This window comes from Ochlerotatus camptorhynchus, unplaced genomic scaffold (genome assembly GCF_037179485.1).
Source record: "Ochlerotatus camptorhynchus isolate MF236.1 unplaced genomic scaffold, CSIRO-AGI_Acam_v1.1 ptg000277l, whole genome shotgun sequence".
Classification (NCBI taxonomy): Eukaryota; Metazoa; Arthropoda; class Insecta; order Diptera; family Culicidae; genus Ochlerotatus; species Ochlerotatus camptorhynchus.
This window is the reverse complement of record NW_027040766.1, coordinates 2,867,876-2,886,298: the sequence shown is the minus strand read 5'-3', so window position 1 is coordinate 2,886,298 and position 18,423 is coordinate 2,867,876. Positions and strand designations below refer to the sequence as shown.

The 18,423-nt window shown below is 41.9% G+C and overlaps 3 protein-coding genes across 2 annotated transcripts in view; 1 reads left to right on the top strand and 2 right to left on the bottom strand.

The window, feature by feature from the left end:
- The window catches only part of atk (artichoke), a 36,331-nt gene extending 24,651 nt beyond the window's left edge, over positions 1-11,680 (top strand). The window contains exons 2-6 of the mRNA XM_065227860.1: positions 6,385-6,825; positions 6,890-9,134; positions 9,197-9,575; positions 9,633-9,953; positions 10,044-11,680. Coding sequence (XP_065083932.1) covers positions 6,623-6,825; positions 6,890-9,134; positions 9,197-9,575; positions 9,633-9,953; positions 10,044-11,542 — 4,647 coding nt within the window. The 5' untranslated portion in view covers positions 6,385-6,622 and the 3' untranslated portion in view covers positions 11,543-11,680. The remainder of the gene's footprint in view (positions 1-6,384; positions 6,826-6,889; positions 9,135-9,196; positions 9,576-9,632; positions 9,954-10,043) is intronic.
- The window catches only part of Tdh (L-threonine dehydrogenase), a 470,436-nt gene that overhangs the window by 109,460 nt on the left and 342,553 nt on the right, over positions 1-18,423 (bottom strand).
- mRpL15 (mitochondrial ribosomal protein L15) lies at positions 11,778-12,838 on the bottom strand. The gene is made up of 2 exons (XM_065227955.1): positions 12,656-12,838; positions 11,778-12,585 (listed from the first exon to the last, which is right to left on the bottom strand). The coding sequence occupies exons 1-2, from the start codon at positions 12,758-12,760 to the stop codon at positions 11,824-11,826; spliced, it is 867 nt and encodes a 288-aa protein (XP_065084027.1). The 5' UTR covers positions 12,761-12,838; the 3' UTR covers positions 11,778-11,823.

Here is an 18,423-nt window from a genome sequence, read left to right as displayed (position 1 = left end):
TAAACATGGACCCAGATGGCCATCGGAACGTCCTCCGGAAGATCCGAAAATTCCGTAAAAGTGGTCAATGTATGGCACTGATCCTAGAGCTAAACGGTTTTTTTTTTCGAAAACACTTGGAACTGTCATATATAAATTAATTTGCAGTCGTGACATAAACATGTACCCAGAAGGCCATGAAACCGTCCTCCGCAAGATCTAGAACATCTTTAAAAATGGTCAATCCTCGAAACTGATCCTACCCAAGTAACATTTTAAGTTTTATGAAATACTACAAAGCAACTATAAAACAACATTCATAAAACCTTGGTCAAGGCTATTTTGTCATTAATGCATCCACCATAACCTCATTAAGACTAGAATATGTCTAGATGGCCCACCCTGGAGAAGGTTCTGAAGGGTGTATTCTCGAAGCTCTTCAAGATTGATTTACTGCAAAAGGTTGTATGACGAACGCATTGAGAACCATTTGAAAGCTACAATAAAAGCTATTTAGCAACAATAAAAACCCTTTCCGAGCCGTTTCCCCTAGCCGCATGCTGAATCCACTAGGAAAGCATCAATCAAGATAGAAAAGGATTTATGAATCCGATCATATCAAAATAATTAAATTAGAAACTGATGGTATAAAAATCTTGTTGAATATCCTAATTTGGCACTAGTTTTAAGTGCCATATTAAATTTTATGTGAAATGTACGTGAAAACATAGAAAAAATTAAGTCCACCCTCGTTAAACGTCGATTTGACTAATTATTTAACATTGTAAAAAGAAATATATTCTTCAGAACGAGCTTGGCCGAGATTTTTTTTATTAAATGTTTGCTCATTGCCAAATTTACCAAAATATAGTTATATCTAAGGAAATATTGATTGAAAATCGAAGATTGTAAAAAACAAGCAAACTAATTGTAACATGGCAGTGGCATAAAAGTTGATTTTCGTGGGTCATTTGTGAAAAAGTTGTTTTGCTTTCAAGAATTCCTTAACAAATTAATAAGGTTTTAAAATGGCTTTTATGAAGGAAACTTGCAGGCTGAATTTTATTTATCTAAAGCCATTTTGCTTGATCCTAACCCGTTCAGATTTATGGCAGCATTTATGGAGGCAAAGTCGCCTGCAAAAGTAAAACGTCAAAGTTTGTTTATCTTTCGATAGTTGCGCTGTGAGATCCAGGATTCTTCCAGGTGGTTTTCTCCCGATGGATTGGGAGCAGTTACTCAGATAATTTGCGCTTTTTGAACAGCTGGAAGCGCAATCGTTCCCGAAAAAGATCCCCTTCTTCCGGATGGTTACAGAAGTGCACCATCCAATGATGCAGAGATGTACGGTTGAATGAAATTTTCGAAGAGTCTTTGGCCGAACAAAATCGCTGTGTTGGATCGGAGACCAGCTGATCTCCGCTAACTAACAGTTTCAGTGGTTTGCTGTCGGTTGTTATTTCGATTGTCATCGCAAGATCGGGAGAAGGCTGGTATGTTTTTCAACTTTAGAAAATGTTTTATGAGTTCGAGGGCCCGCTCACTTTACTCTTCTCCGACAGATGGTCAGCCGTTAGTGGTGTGCTGGTTCTTCTAAAGAAGTAAATTTATCTGAAATTGACTTGATTTTTTCATCCTACTTCGTCTATCCTTCGAGATTTCCTTGTCATAAATTTGGCATTTTTTAACTATGAGGAACCGTCTTTTAAGCTCAATTTGTAAACAAAGTAATTGGGGAGTTAATGATGCTTTTAAAAAGGCTAAAAAGCAACAATAAATGCTTTTTTCTCTCATGCAAAACCTAATTGTTTTATGGTTGCTTTTATAATGATAGAACACGTTTATAAAGTATTTTATCATGACATTAATAAACAATTGCTAATGACGTTTATGCTTGAATTACAGAACAGTTTTAAGGAGGAATTGATAACTGTTTTAAATTTATTTTTAAAACAAGGCAGTTTTTGACTTTCTTGCCAGACTATAAAAGGTTTTTAAAACAGCAAAAAGCTGAATTTCTAAGCAGGAATGTTTTACACTTTAAAATGCTATATTTAAACTAAATGGATTGTTCATTGCCGTTATAAAACCATCATAAATCAGAGTGGATGCTAAATGGTTACTGAATTGTTACTTGGGTAGAGTTCTACGGTTTTTTTCGAAAGCATGTGGAACTGCGATATAAGAAATATTTTGGGGTCATGACATAAACATGGACCCAAATGGCCATGGAGCCATCCTCTGGTAAGTCCAGAACATGCGTAAAAGAGGTTAATCAATGAAACTGATCCTAGAGCTCCGCAGTTTTTATCCAAAAACATTAGGAACTGTGATATAAGAATGAATTTGTGATCGTGACATAAACATGATAGATAGCCATGGGACCGTCGTCCGGAAGATCAACAACATCCGTAAAATGGTCACTTCATAAAATTGAGAGGTGGAAGCTTTACTATGACGAGCACCTCAACGGCGATGCAGCAGAAAACGAAGGTGGCACGGCAACAGACCTTGGAGCACGTGCAGAAGACGACAGGCTACCGGCCCCTGATCTTCAAGAAGTTGAGGAGGAGATCGGTCGACTGAAGAACAACAAAGCAACTGGTGTAGATCAACAACCAAGTGAGCTATTAAAATACGGTGGTGAAGCACTGGCTAGAGCGCTGCATTGGGTAATTGCCAAGATTTGGTAGGAGGAGATATTACCGGAGGAGTGAAGCAAGGTGTTGTATGCCCAATCTACAAAAAGGACGACAAGTTGGATTGCTGCAACTACCGCGCGATCACACTCCTGAGCGCCACTTACAAGGTACACTCCCAAATTATACGCCACCGCCTGTCACCATTTGCAAGAGATTTCTTGGGCAATACCAGCAGAGATTCATGGGTTCATACTCGCGATTCGGCAGGCTCTACAGAAATGCCACAAATACAACTTGCTTACACATCATTTGTTTATCGATTTCAAATCCGCATACGACACAATCGATCGTGATCAGCTATGGCAGATTATGTACGAGTACGGATTTCCAGATAAACTGACGTGATTGGTTAAGGTTACGATGGATCGAGTGATGTGCGTTGTTCGAGTATCGGGGACACTCTCGAGTCCCTTAGAATCTCGAAGGGGGTTACGGCAAGGTGATGGACTTTCGTGTCTGCTATTCAACATTGCGTTAGAATGTGTGATCAGAAAAGCAGGGATAAACACGAGTGGCACGATTTTCAGGAAGTCCATCCAGCTTCTTGGCTTCACCGATGACATCGACATCATGGCACGGAACTTTGAGACGAAGGCGGAAAGGTACATCAGACTGAAGGCTGAAGCTAGGTGGATTGGACTTGCCATCAACGCATTAAACACAAAATACATGAAAGGAAGAGGTTCTAGGGAAGACAATGTTAGCCTTCCACCCCGAGTTCAGATTGACGGTGACGAAATCGAGGTGGTCGATGAGTTCGTGTATTTGGGCTCACTGGTGACCGTCGAAAATGATACCAGCAAAGAATTTCAAAGACGCATTATGGCAGGGAATCGTACCTACTTTGGAGTCCGGAGGACGCTCCGGAGAAGCTGATTAGACCGGTTGTCGTCTACAGCCAAGAGACCGTGACTATGCTGGATTGACCAAGTAGAAGGCGACCTGCGTACCCTTCGCAGACTACGAGGCTGGTGAAGTCTGGCCATAGATCGAGTAGAGTGGATACGACTTCTTCGGACAGCAGAGGACAACAAGGCCTTAGCCCGATTGCAAGCCATAAAATTGATCCAAGAAAGAAAAACCGTGGAACTGTGATATTAGAATGAATTTGGAGTCTTAACATAAACATGGAACCGAATGACCATGGGACAGTCCTCCGGAAGATCCGTAAAAATGGTCCATCCATGATACTGTTTCTAGAGCTCCGTAGTTTTGTCGAAAACACTTCTATATGAAATAATTTAGGGTCGAGACATCAACATGAACCTGGATGGCCATTGGAATGTCCTGCAGAAGATCCTGATCATCCGTAAAAGTGGATCATCGATGAAACTGTGAAAAAACCGTGGTTTTTTTTCGAAAACTCTTGGAACTGCGATTTAAGATAGAATTTAGGGTCGTGACATAAACATGGATCCGGATGGCCATGAGACTGTCCTCCAAAAGATCGGGAACATCCGTAAATTTATCATACTGAGAAACTGATCCTAGAGCTCTGCAGTTCTTTTTTAAATACTGTGATATAAGAAACCTCTGGATCACTTTTACGGATGTTCCGTATCTTCCGGAGGACGGTCCTATGGCCATCCAGGTCCATGTTTTTTTTTTATCTTTATTAAGGAGACTTTCAGCCCTGGGCTGGTTCGTCTCCGGTACGTGTTTATATCATGACCCCGAATTCTTTCTTATATCGCAGTTCCACATGCTTTCGAAAAAACCGTAGAACTCTAGGATCAGTTTCAAGGATTGACCATTTTTAAAGATGTTCTAGATCTTGCGGAGGATGGTCCCATGGCCTTCTAGGTACATGTTTATGTCACGACCGCAAATTAATTTATATATGACAGTTCCAAGTGATTTCGAAAAAACCGTGGAGCTCTAGGGTCAGTTTCATACAATGACCACTTTAACGGAATTTTCGGATCTTGCGGAGGATGGTCCGATGGCCATCTGGGTCCATGTTTATGTCACGATCCCAAATTCATTCTAATATCGCAGTTCCTAACGTTTTCAAGAAAACCACGGAGCTCTAGGATCAGTTTCGTGAATTTTCCACTTTCACGGATGTTCCGGATCTTTCGGAGGACGGTCCCATACCCATCAAGATCCATGTTTATGTCACGACCCCAAATTCATTCTATCATCTCAGTTCTTAGTGTTTTTTTTTCAAAAACTGCGGAGCTCTAGGATCATTTTCATTGATTGACCACTTTCAGGGATGTTCTGGATCTTGCGGAGGATGGTCCTATGTACATCCAGGTTCATGTTTATGTCACAACCCCAAATTATTTTTATCATCACAGTTCCTAATGTTTAAAAAAAAACGCGGAGCTCTAGGATCAGGAGAGTGGATTGACCACTTTTACGGATGTTCCGGATCTTCCGGAGGACGGTCTCATGGCCATCAAGGTCCATGACCCAAATTCATTCTTATATCACAGATCCTAACGTTAAAAAAAACACGGAGCTCTAGGATCAGTTTCATCGATGGTCCACTTTTACGGATGTTCCGGATCTTCCGGAGGACGGTCCTATGGACATCCAGGTTCATGTTTATGTCACAAGCCCGAATTCTTTCTATCATCACAGTTCCTTATGTTTATAAAAAAAACGCGGTGCTCTAGGATCAGGATCGTGGATTTACTACTTTTACGGATGTTCCGGATCTTCCGGAGGACGGTCCCATGGCCATCTGGGTCCATGACCCAAATTAATTCTTATATCACAGATCCTAATGTTAAAAAAACACGGAGCTCTAGGATCAGTTTCATCGATGGTCCACTTTTACGGATGTTCCGGATCATCCGGAGGACGGTCCCATGGCCATCCAGGTACATGTTTATGTCACGACCCCAAATATTTTTTTGTATCACAGTTCCTAATGTTTTTTAAAAAAAACCGCAGAGGTGTAGGATCAGGATCATGGATTGACCATTTTTACGGATGTTCCGAATTTTTCGAGGACCGTTCCGTTGTCTCCAGGATCCATATATAGGAACCATGACTGTATTCTGGCTAATTGTGAACATTTGTGCCCATTAATCTAAATTACAGATCTTGCGCCACTTGTAAAACCCTACAAACACACCTTTCAAAAAAACGTGTAACAACTCTTTTCGCTTTTTAAAAGAGTAGACGACTCTATTTCCAAGTTTGCAATCAAAATCATCTAGAAACCCTAGGAATTCTAAAGGTACCACAATTTTTGAAATTCATTAAGAAATGGCTAAGTTGTGCCATTGCAAACTTGCCGTTACACGTTTTTTTGGAGGCTTCGTAGTCGGCTAGTTTTTTACCCACCGTATTCGGAGTGTTAAATAATCTAGGTCCTATTTAAGATTATATCTGAAAAATCCAAATCTGGTCAACGCCCACCTAGAAATGATTTAATAGATAATAATGTGTTTATATATAAATTTACATAAGAATCACAGGAAAATACTGATTTTCAATGATTTATGATATGTTTTTCCAATGTTTTTAGAAAAAATAAAATCGTGCCAAAAAATGATGTTCATTTCGGTATGCTTCGCGTTAAGAGCATATTTGAAGTTTTAATTAAATAAATCCCATATAATCACCACAAGCCATGCGTGAATAATTATATTTACCATAACACACAATTACTGACTAACGTTAACCTCTTCCAGCGAAGATGATGAACAGCAAAGCTCATCCGTTACCCTTCCTTTATGTTCAGCAGCCCACGCAAAGAATGCACCCATAAACCTACGAGTGGCCACAGGAAAATGAACTACCACCAATTGACGATAAGATAAAACCTTGCCGGACTCTTTTGTTGTGCATTTATAATGAGATATGAAAACATTGAAAGTGAAAGTACCGAACCGGCAGAAAATGAAAACAGATTCACCGAACGATAAATTTGGATAGTATTGAATGCACATTACCGTTCCGTCTACGACGAGATCCGAATCAAGATGGAGAAAATCATAAAACTGTTACCAAAATGTGGCAGACGATCGAACGTGAAGCCCTCGAAGCTTCTGTTGACGATCGGGTTGCTCGCTGCCATCGCCGGAAGCTGGCACGGTGCCTCAGGTCAACGGGACACAATTTGTCCTCCGCAAGATATCATTCTGCCCTGTCGATGTTCCCAACGGGGTAGCGAAATTCAAATATGGTGAGTATGACCCTCCTATCCCGCGAAACGGTTAGTGATCTTTGGAACAACCTTTCATCCACAGGTGCTCGCACAGCGATTTGCCACGTGTACTGACCGGTTTGAAAGCCGTTTCCAAATCCATCAATAGACCCATTGATGAATTGATACTGGAGAACAATTTCCTCCCTTCTCTACCCGGACGAACCTTCGCTCCGTTGAACATCCTTCGGTTGATGCTGCGACACAATGGTCTGGAACGAGTTTCCAACGGGTGGTTGAACGATCTGGACAAGAGCTTGGTCGAGGTGTTCATCGTTGAACGAAATCTACGTAGTCTTCCGGTGGACAGCCTGGCAGGTTTGCGCAAACTGGAAGCCGTAACGATTCAGAGTGATAGTTTGAAGCGATTGCCGGACTTTTCCAGTCTACCGAAGCTGAGGTACATCTCGGTGCAGAGCTCATCCCTGATCGAGATGTCTCCACAGAGTTTCCGAGATTTGAAGAATCTGGAAACTGTTAGCATTGCCGGTAGTCGCACGTTGACGCGGTTGGAAGGTGGATTATTCAACGATCTGCCCAAGTTGAGTTTGATCAACTTGTCTGAAAACGGGATCGATTGGGTCCATCTGAGGGCATTCGCTGGACTACCAAGTCTAAAGACGCTGCAGCTTAGCGGAAATAAGCTTGCCGATGCTGGAATGATCGGACGGGCAGTGAAGGACATTCCTAATTTGACAGTGCTGAAGCTGGACCGGAACGTGATCTCCAAACTAAACGAAGCTAGTTTCGTTGATCTTCCGGCATTGAAGGAATTGTACCTGAATGACAATACAATTACGGAGATATTTCACGGTGCGTTTCATAGGACGCCCAGCTTGAAGTTGGTTCACTTGGAGAACAACTATTTGAGACGAGTTCATCCGGAGTCGTTCCTGCAGGCTTCCGGAAGCGGAGTGGAAGTTATCCATCTACAGCAGAATGAAGTTGCTCGCGTTGAAGAACTTCGCTCACTGCTGGATGCCCTGCCGATGCTTCGGTTCTTGGATCTGAGTTACAACAAACTGGAAGCGATCCCATTCGGAGCTCTACGAGGTCATGGTACTTTGGAACAATTGTACCTGAACAACAACAAGATTAGGATGATCGAGCGGGATGCTTTCATGGCTATGCCAGGACTTCGCGAGCTCCGTCTGAGTAACAATTCCCTTTCGGATGTGCTTCCGATGCCCTTCTGGAATCTTCCCGGGCTCAAGGGCATTGACATCTCGTACAACAACTTTCACCGCGTAGAACCAACCCTCCTGATTGGAGTGCCATCCCTGCGAAGATTCGACATCAGCGGAAACTCGCTGAGTGTTCTCGATCCAGCTGCCTTTGTAAACAGCCCGATGCTTGAAACAGTGAACATTTCGTTTAACGAATTGAGTTTGATCCACCCAGCAACTTTCCGTGATCTGAACCACCTCTTCGAGGTGGACGCTGGCAATAACAAGCTTCAGGAGTTCATTCCGGGACTACCGCTAGCCGTCGAAAGGGTAAACCTTCAGCGGAATCAAATCGCAACACTACCACAACCACCTTCCAACATCCTGGATCTGCCAGCTTTGAGAATGCTGGATATAAGCGCCAACCACTTGACTCGACTTGCCAAAGGTACGTTCCAGTCGACCCCTCAGCTGCGAATCCTCGGCTTGGCCAGAAATCAGCTTCAAAGTATAGACGAAGGCAGCCTAACTGGGATGAATCGCCTGGAGCTACTCAACTTGCAGGACAATCGGCTACTGGCTCTTCACGAGCGGTCGCTGAGTTCACTGGAGAACCTACGGGAGCTGAACCTGCAGGGCAATCGGATCGAGGTGCTTGTCGATCACCTTTTGGATAGCAACGGAAACTTGGAGCGGTTCGATGCTTCGCGAAACAGTATAGTGGATATTTCGGCAAAGGCTTTCCGGAATAGTCGATCGCTGCAGGTACTTGATCTGTCTGCCAACAAGTTGAGAGAATTACCGGAATCGTTGACTGGATTAAGTGAGCTGCGGGAGATTGACGTTAGTTTCAACGAACTGACGGATCTGACGCCGAATGTCCTTGGCTCGTGGAGAAACCTGGAAGAGCTGAAGGCTTCCAACAATCGGGTGAATCAGCTTCATCAAGGATCCTTGAGAAACCTACCGCTGCTTCAGTACATGGATTTGTCAAGTAATGAGTTGACGAATCTGGAGCATGGATCGCTGCGTAATTTGCCCGAACTACAGGAGATAGTATTGGCTGACAATAAGCTCACCGATTTGAAAGATCGAGTGTTTGAAGATCTACCGAATCTACAGGCGAGTAGCTTGAAGGTTTAGCTTAATTATGAATAACTGTATTGTGACTTTTTTCCCAACAGGCCGTTCACTTGCAGCAGAATAATCTGCAGTTCGTCGCATCACAGACCTTCTACCGGTCACCGTCGATCGTGTATCTGAACCTCTCATCGAACCAATTTCGCAACTTGGATAGCGTAGGATTACGAAGTGTACGTAATTTGGAGGTGCTGGATCTGTCCGGGAATTTCATCCGAAAGATCACGCCCAACCCGCTCCGTGGTCTAGATTGGATCGTCGAACTGAAGCTCGACAATAATAAAATCTGCGGAATTCAGGGCGAACCGTTCGCCACGATGCCTAGACTGCGGGTGTTGAGCATTCGCAACAACCAGCTGATTCGGGTCCCGGAATCGGTATTCCGTAATTTGCGAAGCAACATTGCCATTCTGGATATTGATGGTGAGTTGCGGTTGAATTTGGTTTTTGGTATAGAATTATAAAGATTGATCATTTCAGGTAATCCGCTGGATTGCAACTGCGATATGCTGTGGTACCGTGGTTGGCTTCAGGAAACGGGAAATCTCTACCCAGGTCCGCGATGTCGGGACGGGAAATTGCTCATGGATTTGCGTCTGTCTAGAAATGAATGTAACACTGGTGCAAGAGCTGGCACTGGTCCAGATGAACGTATTCCATTGACCAACGATCATGGGGACGTCTTCACGCGTGGTCTAGATTTCGATGATTGTGAATCGGAGAGCTACGAAACGCTGCCTCCGGGACCGGCACCGGGAATTGGTCCTGGCAGCATCGCCATCCCGCCATCGCCGGTGGAAAGTGAGTACTTCTTGGACCAGTACATTGACTACCCCAACGCACTGAACGATAGTAACCTGGTGGGACAAATTAATGGATCTACTATTTCAGGAGACCCTCAAGGCCCGCACAACTTCAGCCAGGGTTTCGTCAATTTCAACAATAACAAATTCAACAACCTGTACAATCAACCACCACCAACAGTGCAGAACAACTCGCCGTTTACGTTCTTTGGAGTGCCGATCCCCAGTTTGAACATTGGGAAGATGTTCGGAGGATCCGGGCGAAGTTCCAACAATAGAGCATCTGCGGGAACTAGGGGAAAAGGAAGGGTTCAGGTGTACCGTCCAAATGACCCGGCGGGCCCGTCGAATTACAAAAACGGCGATCGACTGGATTCGGCCATCGCGGTGAAAACTTCCGACGATAACCAAGAGAAGAATCCAGGAGCTTCCAACGACAACAACCTTTTCTATAGGCCTTACTTCCAGACGTCCTTCCAGAAACCTGACATCCAAAAGGGTGGTTTCACTCCGGTAATTCCTGGCAGTGAAGGTGGCTTTAAGCCAATAACCGATCCTACGATCAAGATCATCAAGCAGAACATCTCCGGCCCTGGAAAGTGGCCGGAAGAATTCAGCGATCGCGTTCCTCTGGTATCCGATACGACGCGCTATCTGCAGAAGAATAAATTCGAAGCGACCATCAAGCCGTCTCACCATGCTCCCTACTTTGTCGATGGAATAACCCACGGGAATCCACCACCCACGTCTCACCACGCTGCACCACCCAAGGATTCAGAAAACACCAAAGAAAGCACAAATCGTTCCGAGATAACGGAGAAACCGAACCCTTCGAAGAACTCCGAAATGGAAGAAGATGACGATGAGGACGGCGAAGAAGAAGAGGATACGGAGGAGGAGATTGACCAGGAACCAGCTACACCATTCCGAGGAGCTTCCAAATACGAAGAGTCCGATCTTACCACGCGTCTCTCGATCGAACTGGGAACCGCTACCACAGTTGGGCCCCTGAGTTTCAACAAACCTTACACTCTGCACAAGAACGAACCCACTATGACCCGAGAGCTAACCCGTGCACCAACAAGCGAGCTCTACGACGGAGTCAACCACTCTCCAAGCTCCCTTTCGGCGCTGGTCTCACCAGGATCAGCGGCTCAACAGAACACTGTACCCAGTGGCAGCGGTGGAGGATCAAGTGCCACAAAGCGACCGCCCGGCAAGTCCACGATCGTGAAGGTTGCCTCTCCTGTTTCCTCTACGGTGACCCCGTTTGTGGGAAGTTCTCCACGTGTGGACGAATTCTCGGCCGGGACGCATCGAAGCGTGTCCAAGTACGACAACGGAGGTGACTTTGTTACGCAGAATATCGTCGATCTGGCACAGCACCATCATCACCCGATCGAGGGCAATGAGATACGGAAGCGAGAGGACATGGATTGGTACTATGCCACCTACAATCGAACGCCGATCTACGATGACTTTGATGGACCCGGGTTGAATCCGTTCAAGAGCGGTTCTGGAAAGAGGCAATGGTCCTCGGTGATCTTGGCTGCTGTCGTCGGAATCGTGATGAGGTTTTTGAATTAGATTTATTATAAATAGCTTTATGAATTGTAAGATCCTAAGATAGTACGTAGATTTCAATGCGCGAAAGAAAAGATGTTACAATCAGAGAAGTGATATAGTTTTAGAAAAGCCGTTCATTTGTAAAAAGATTTCATTCTACTAAATTGTATGTAGCTATTATATTGAATAAAAACCCAGATTCTAACCATACTTCTCTCTCGAAAGGAATTTCTCCGAAATAACACCGCAACATCTCAACTAGTACAACACACAATCTCTATTTCCACACAATTCAAACCCTACTACTCACCTCCCTTCGCCTTAATGATCGCTCGATCCTTCAAGCTGACCACCCATCCCGGATTCAACCCATAGAAAATCTGCCGAGGGTCCTTCGCCTGTGCCAGCATCTCATAATCCGGATCCTCCTCGATCTTCGGCAACTCGTACCCATACTTCTGCGCCAGCACCAACCGCTCCCTACTGATCTCCTCCGGATCCGCCAGATACCCTCGGTTCTTCGCATCTGTATAGTAATCCACTGCATCCTGCGGTGGTAACATCCTCCTCGGAATAGGAACACCCTTCTCGAACCACTTCTTCGGATTCACCACTGCAAACAAACTGTGCGGATCGTAATAGGCCGTCCGGATAACTCCTCCAGCTCTCTCAATCGCCGCTATCACCAACTCCGGAGCATGTTGCACCTCCAGATTAATCTTTGCACGGAACTCATCGGCGCCCTCGTCCGTAATCTGTACTCCATGGTGCAACTGGTCCGGTCGAACCTGAAACAATCCGGTGTTGCAAATCGTGGTCAAATCGATCGGTTGACTAGTATCGAGCCGGTTGGTGTCGATCATCTTCTGCAGCTGGTGCAAACTGATCGGGGGATATTCGCGCTTCAGATGGTGACCCTTGTAGTACGGTTCGTAGCTGAAGCGCAGATAGAACGGCGAGTTGCCCGTTTCGTAGCCCAGTCGCATGTAGTTTTGTCGCTGGTTGGAACCCTTGTTGCCGGCGCCGTGTTTGTCACCACCGTGTTGTGCGCGGCCGCGCTTTTGCTAAAATATTGAAACATATTATGCTGTTATAAGATGGGATTATGTAAACATGCAACCGAGGGCCACTTACCGGTTTCTTGGAATTCGGATTATCCCTGATGTTCGCAATGGAAACGCGCGGTAGGGTTCGAAGCAATTGCAATGCTTTTTCGGTTGTGTGCTTTATTTTCGACATTTTCCCAGCAGAGGTATTTTAATCGTGAAATAAATAGGAAACACGAGTAACGAGATGTGTACAACGCACGAGAAAAATGTTTTTGATTTTCGGTTTGACAATTTCGTATGATTGTTTACTTATTGCAGGGCTGAATCAATGGGTGAAAATACGTTGTAGACTTTTATTAAGGGTCAATCAATAATTACGAAACACGCGTAAAACAAAAACTCTCCCCATTTTATAAATATTAAACAAACAGATATTATTTTACACATTAAGGGCCGATTTCTTCACCTCCGCTTAAGCCTTAAACCAGGTTTAACTATATGAGTAAGCCTGGTTTAAGATTTAAGCGGGAGTGAAGAAAACGGCCCTAAGAAGATTGAAATGTGGTTAACCACGAATTCAAAATTATTCTAAGTTTTGAATAACGGCTTGGAATTCGTTCAGTGTATACACTGCAACTGCCATGTACCCATTAATGGGTAAAAAAGGACCCATTTTTGATGACTATATGAGGCTGTCAAATAATGGGTGAAGTTCAATTTCAAATAATGGGTACTCTTTTACCCATTTCTCAGAGCGCTTCGGGCGAGAATAATGAGTACTTTTTTACTCATTAATGGGTGCAAAGCAACTTAGATAACATCTTCCAGTCCTCGCTTCAGTCGCAAAGTGCCTTAACGATGTCGAATGGAAATTGCTCGTTTGAAAAGTAGGTACACACAAATAACTAAAATTGTTGCTATAAAAATGATGCAATTTCAATATAAAAGTTTTCTAAATTTCGTAGTTTTAACTGTGAAAATTTTCAAAATGAAAGTTATATCATAGAGGTAACTCTAAGACCACTGGGTCCCGAAGAAAATCATTATTATTTTTGGCTCACTCAGTACCAGAACAACGGTCCCAAGCAGTCCCAAGCTATTTCACTCACCCCTGCATGTTCTGCATGAATCCACACACCCCTGATGTTATCTGTCAAACTTTCATAGCGAATCAAAACAAACATAGTGTAGTAATAGAATTTCAACTAGAATAGGGTACGTTAATCGTTTGCTTGGGACCAATAGGCTACTAAAGTGGTGAGCCAATTTAAAATCGTTAGTTTCGTATTGATTGTTGGTTATATCTTTGGTTTGAAAGTGTTTCTTTCATTTCTGACTTGTAATTTTAAAAGTACATTTTTTAAAATAAAAGTTGTTCAGCTATCAAAAATACCTCTTCATAGTAAAGTTTTTGGCAGCACTGAACTCCACTTAATTTACCGCCAAATTTGAGTTGGCGAGACGAGGAAAACAAATCGTTCTACGGAAATCAAATGCGTGGAATCACTATTTGATAGATACCTCCGGTGAAGGTAGTACAGTGGTACTTGATTGTGATTCCACCGCTACAACAGCGAATGATAGGGGAGTTGGATTTTTGTTTTTCTTAGGATCGATTAAATTTATTTTAACATTGTAGCTACATTGATCAGCCCGCTAACTATTGGCAAACAAGCGTTTCCGTCGGGTGGTTCCTGGTTGTCACCGTATACATCACTGTCATCATCGGCCAACAAATCCCGTAACAGTCTAAAGCGTCTCTCTTGGAAGAAAATACAATCCGCGCAAAAAACCCCGTAACATTGCACCAAACCCATCATTCCGGAATCTGACAGCCGATGGTATGTGGATGTAGAGCGGCTGAACAACAACACAATGATGTATGAATTATCCTGGACCATTAGTGATCTAGTTCGGGTGGTGGTCGTTTCCAGTGGCAGGTGGTGTTCTTTCATCGGTGTTGATGGCATTTGAATCCTAGGACTCGGACAAAATCTGCACTGGTTCCAAAAACAATGATGTATTTTCATTTTCTATATAAAGTATATGAATAAAGACAATTTTTATAAATGGTACAAATATGAGTAAGGGTATTTGTCTTTAATCTTGAAAACTATTAACCTGATAATATTTCAAATTTGAGATAAAACATATATTGTCATGATAAAAAAAAAAACCTTTTTTATTTGAAACATTTTGTACTTTATTTTAAAAGCATTGGTTTTTCATTTGACAGTTCTACAATTTGATTCGAAAGCTTCAACTTTTAAAATTAACGAGGGGCTTAACTTTTGATTTGACAGGCTACACATTTTTATTCTGAATGCTTCGGACTTTCTACCAAAAAGAACCAACGAAAACTTTTAATTTGACCAATGGTTTTTTTAATTTTAGAAATGATTATTTTTTGTGTGTATTTCTTATTTTATTTCTTTCTGCCCACATCTAAAAATCAATCTGAAACTTGCAGGGACAGAACTAGCCGAATCAGCAAGGTGATCCCAGGAGAGCTTTGGGAGCACCATTTCTTGCACGAACGATGGAAAGACCGCTGGATGGAAAATGGTGAAATAAAGATATAAATATAAATAACGTTTTGTATTCTTAACTATTCATTGTGGCTTTTTCAATGATCCATAAATCATACAAATTCTAAAAGAAAAATCCTGGTTTAAGGATTTCAAAATTGGGTACTTTGTACCCATTTTATAAAGACAATTATTATTTAAAAATGGGTAAAAAAGTACCCCATGATTTGACGTACAAGGTCTTTACCCATTAATGGGTAAAGACGTTTTACCCATTAAATGAGTTTATCTACTTTACTTCGAAATGGGCACTTTTTCACCCATTAATGAGTACTTTCCAGTTACAGTGTACCAAGGTAAATATACACAGAGATGAAAAACTACCCAAAATTAAGCACTTTTTTCTCAATTCCGGGGTTCAGCCCAGTAACCCAAATTTGAGTAAATCGCATACACGGTAACCAGCGTAAACACATTAATGTGTAAAATTTCACACATTTCGAGAAAAAATGGGCCTACTCATAAAATGTGTAAACTGCGTTTACACATTTATGTGTAAACCCAGCAAACGTCAAAAGAAGTGTATTTTTTACACATTTTTCAAGAACGGGTTTTACAGCAAAATGTGTAAAAAGTAATCATTTCTAAAACTTAAATACAATGGTTGCGCATGGTTTTTTATTAACTTCGGAATTTTCTTATTTGTGTCAAAGATTAAATAAAGATTGCTCGAATACAATAATATTTTATTAAAAAGGAATGCCATAAAAAAAAATCAGTAACGGCGCCGGTGGTATAGTGATAAGCGTGATTACCTCTTACCCCAGCAGACCTGATTTCAATCCCAGGCGGTACCGCTGGGATGTTCTGAGGCATAACATCTCTCATCACGCCGAGAATCGCGCCTTCCTTCGGACAGGAAGTAAAGCCATTGGTCCCCGGTTCATGAGTTCATGGATCGATAGGTAGGATCCAGGTATGGGAGCTGCCTTCCTGGCGTCAGTAGCATTGGTGCTCAGCACGGAAAACAAATCAAGGAAAAAACAAACATCATTATGAAGCAAGCAAGCGAGACACCGGACATTGATTATGATTATTTTTCTAAAACTTAACTATGAAAATAGTATAAACCACCTACCCTCTAGTATGTCCATCGTTGCACTGTCCAGCTTGGACCGTAGTTCTTTCATTTTCCTGGTGTACTTCACTGACATATATACAAATTACGTGCGTAAACAAGGCAGGATAGAGCAAAGTTTGAAGTATTTTTTTACCCATTAATGAGTATAAAAATACACATTTTTTGACTGGAACTACATTCTTAAAATGTGTATTTTTTACACATTTTAAGATCCCCAAATTTACACATTTTTTGACAGCTGCATATAAACCTAAAAAATGTGTATTTTTATACTCATTTATGTGTTTACGCTGGTTACCGTGTATAGTAGTTTATATTTAACACCAGCAAAAAAATACCTACTCTTAAGTATGTTCTACCCAAAATTAAGTTTAATTCACGTAAATTTGAGAAAATGCAATTTACTCAAAAGTAACTCATTGGGCTAAACTATATCGTTGGTTCGAACCTCTTGTTCCTTTTTTGACAACAATAACGAGTGCAAGTGAGAGACTGCAGTCAAAATTAAGTACAAAGAACTCAAATTTTGGGTGGTATTTTTTCTCCGTGTACAAAATTCAAAGCCTTAGGGCATCGTTAGCGGTGGTCTGTTCTAGATTTAAATTTATATCACTTTTGGACCAGTCAAACTAAAATAGACCAAGGTAAAATATAAAAAAATGTGCACCTTCACACTGGTTGGTCGATTTTTAACCGCTCTATTGTAGCCATTTTTTATCTTGTTCAGTACTCGTTTTTATCTAATTATACTCGACTCGGTGGATAATCTTAAAACTACGTGCATTCAAACCGCAATTTTTCAACAAAAGAACGATAATTGAAATCCAGAACGCTCCGAACAATAGATACTCGTAACCGGTGAAAGGCCGGTCTAGTTTTCCTGCAACATCATAAAGTTTCTGCTGGGACTCGAGTGTTCAGTTGAACAACATTGTCAACGCCACCCGCCAGAAGTACTTGTCACCGGTGTTGGATTATGCTTTTCACGTGAGTTATATCAAAAATCAATACGAAACTAACGATTTTAAATTGGCTCACCACTTTAGTAGCCTATTGGTCCCAAGCAAACGATTAACGTACCCTATTCTAGTTGAAATTCTATTACTACACTATGTTTGTTTTGATTCGCTATGAAAGTTTGACAGATAACATCAGGGGTGTGTGGATTCATGCAGAACATGCAGGGGTGAGTGAAATAGCTTGGGACTGCTTGGGACCGTTGTTCTGGTACTGAGTGAGCCAAAAATAATAATGATTTTCTTCGGGACCCAGTGGTCTTAGAGTTACCTCTATGCTACTACTGTCTCACTGCTGGGAAAAGTAATTATTGTCGAGATTATTGTCAGTAAATTAAAGCGTAAATTAATATTGTGGGGTGAGATTTGATTTTTTGATATTTTCCCAACACTGACATTGGCATTGATTGTTACTCTGTTTAATATTTCTTTTGACACTCGTCCTGCTACTGATGAGATCCATGTGCCATACACGTTAATTTGATAGTAGAAAACATTAGAACAGATCATACACGAAACGAAAATCAATTATTTTATTCATGTGTTTCACTTATACATTTTTGCCAAAACATCAGCCTTATACATTCCATAAGACAAACCTCATAGGTCCTATAGTAATGCATAAATGGTATGTGTGACCGCTTATACATTTCATTTGACGCATGATCTTAATTAACTTTTTGCAAGGCGTCTGCTTATTAGTTGACTTATACATTTTATGAATAATCAACAATACAAATTTGCCAAAAGGTATAAGAAGATTTCTATCCGTATATACGGAGGTCCCATAAATTTCAATAAGTAAACACATGAAATTATAGTGTAGTTTGTTTTGATTTCACCGACAGCTAGGGCATGTGATTTTTGGACATTGATGCCATTAAATGCGAATGTAAATCACATGATTTCATGGTGACTGGCAAATGGCAAAATTCATATTTGAAAACACATGAATGGAACGTGTGGATTTTTTTGAGTGCAGGAAAAGAAAACTACTTTAACCCGCTTTACCTACTTTTGGGTTCCTGCACTAGTGCCGAGATGAGTGAAAAGAACTTACTTTTGGGTACTTTTTTCTTACCGTGAAGATCTCCAGTGATGGTCTATTCTGTGTAGACTTTTGCTACATCCCTGCCGTTCGATTTTGACATTCTTCTTTGCGCTTCAA

Coding starts and splice junctions, on each gene's coding strand:
- mRpL15 (XM_065227955.1), bottom strand. CDS start 12,760: ATGTCGAAAATAAAGCACACAACCGAAAAAGCATTGCAATTGCTTCGA. Junction 12,586..12,655: donor ATCCGAATTCCAAGAAACCG/GTAAGTGGCCCT, acceptor TCAATATTTTAG/CAAAAGCGCGGCCGCGCACA.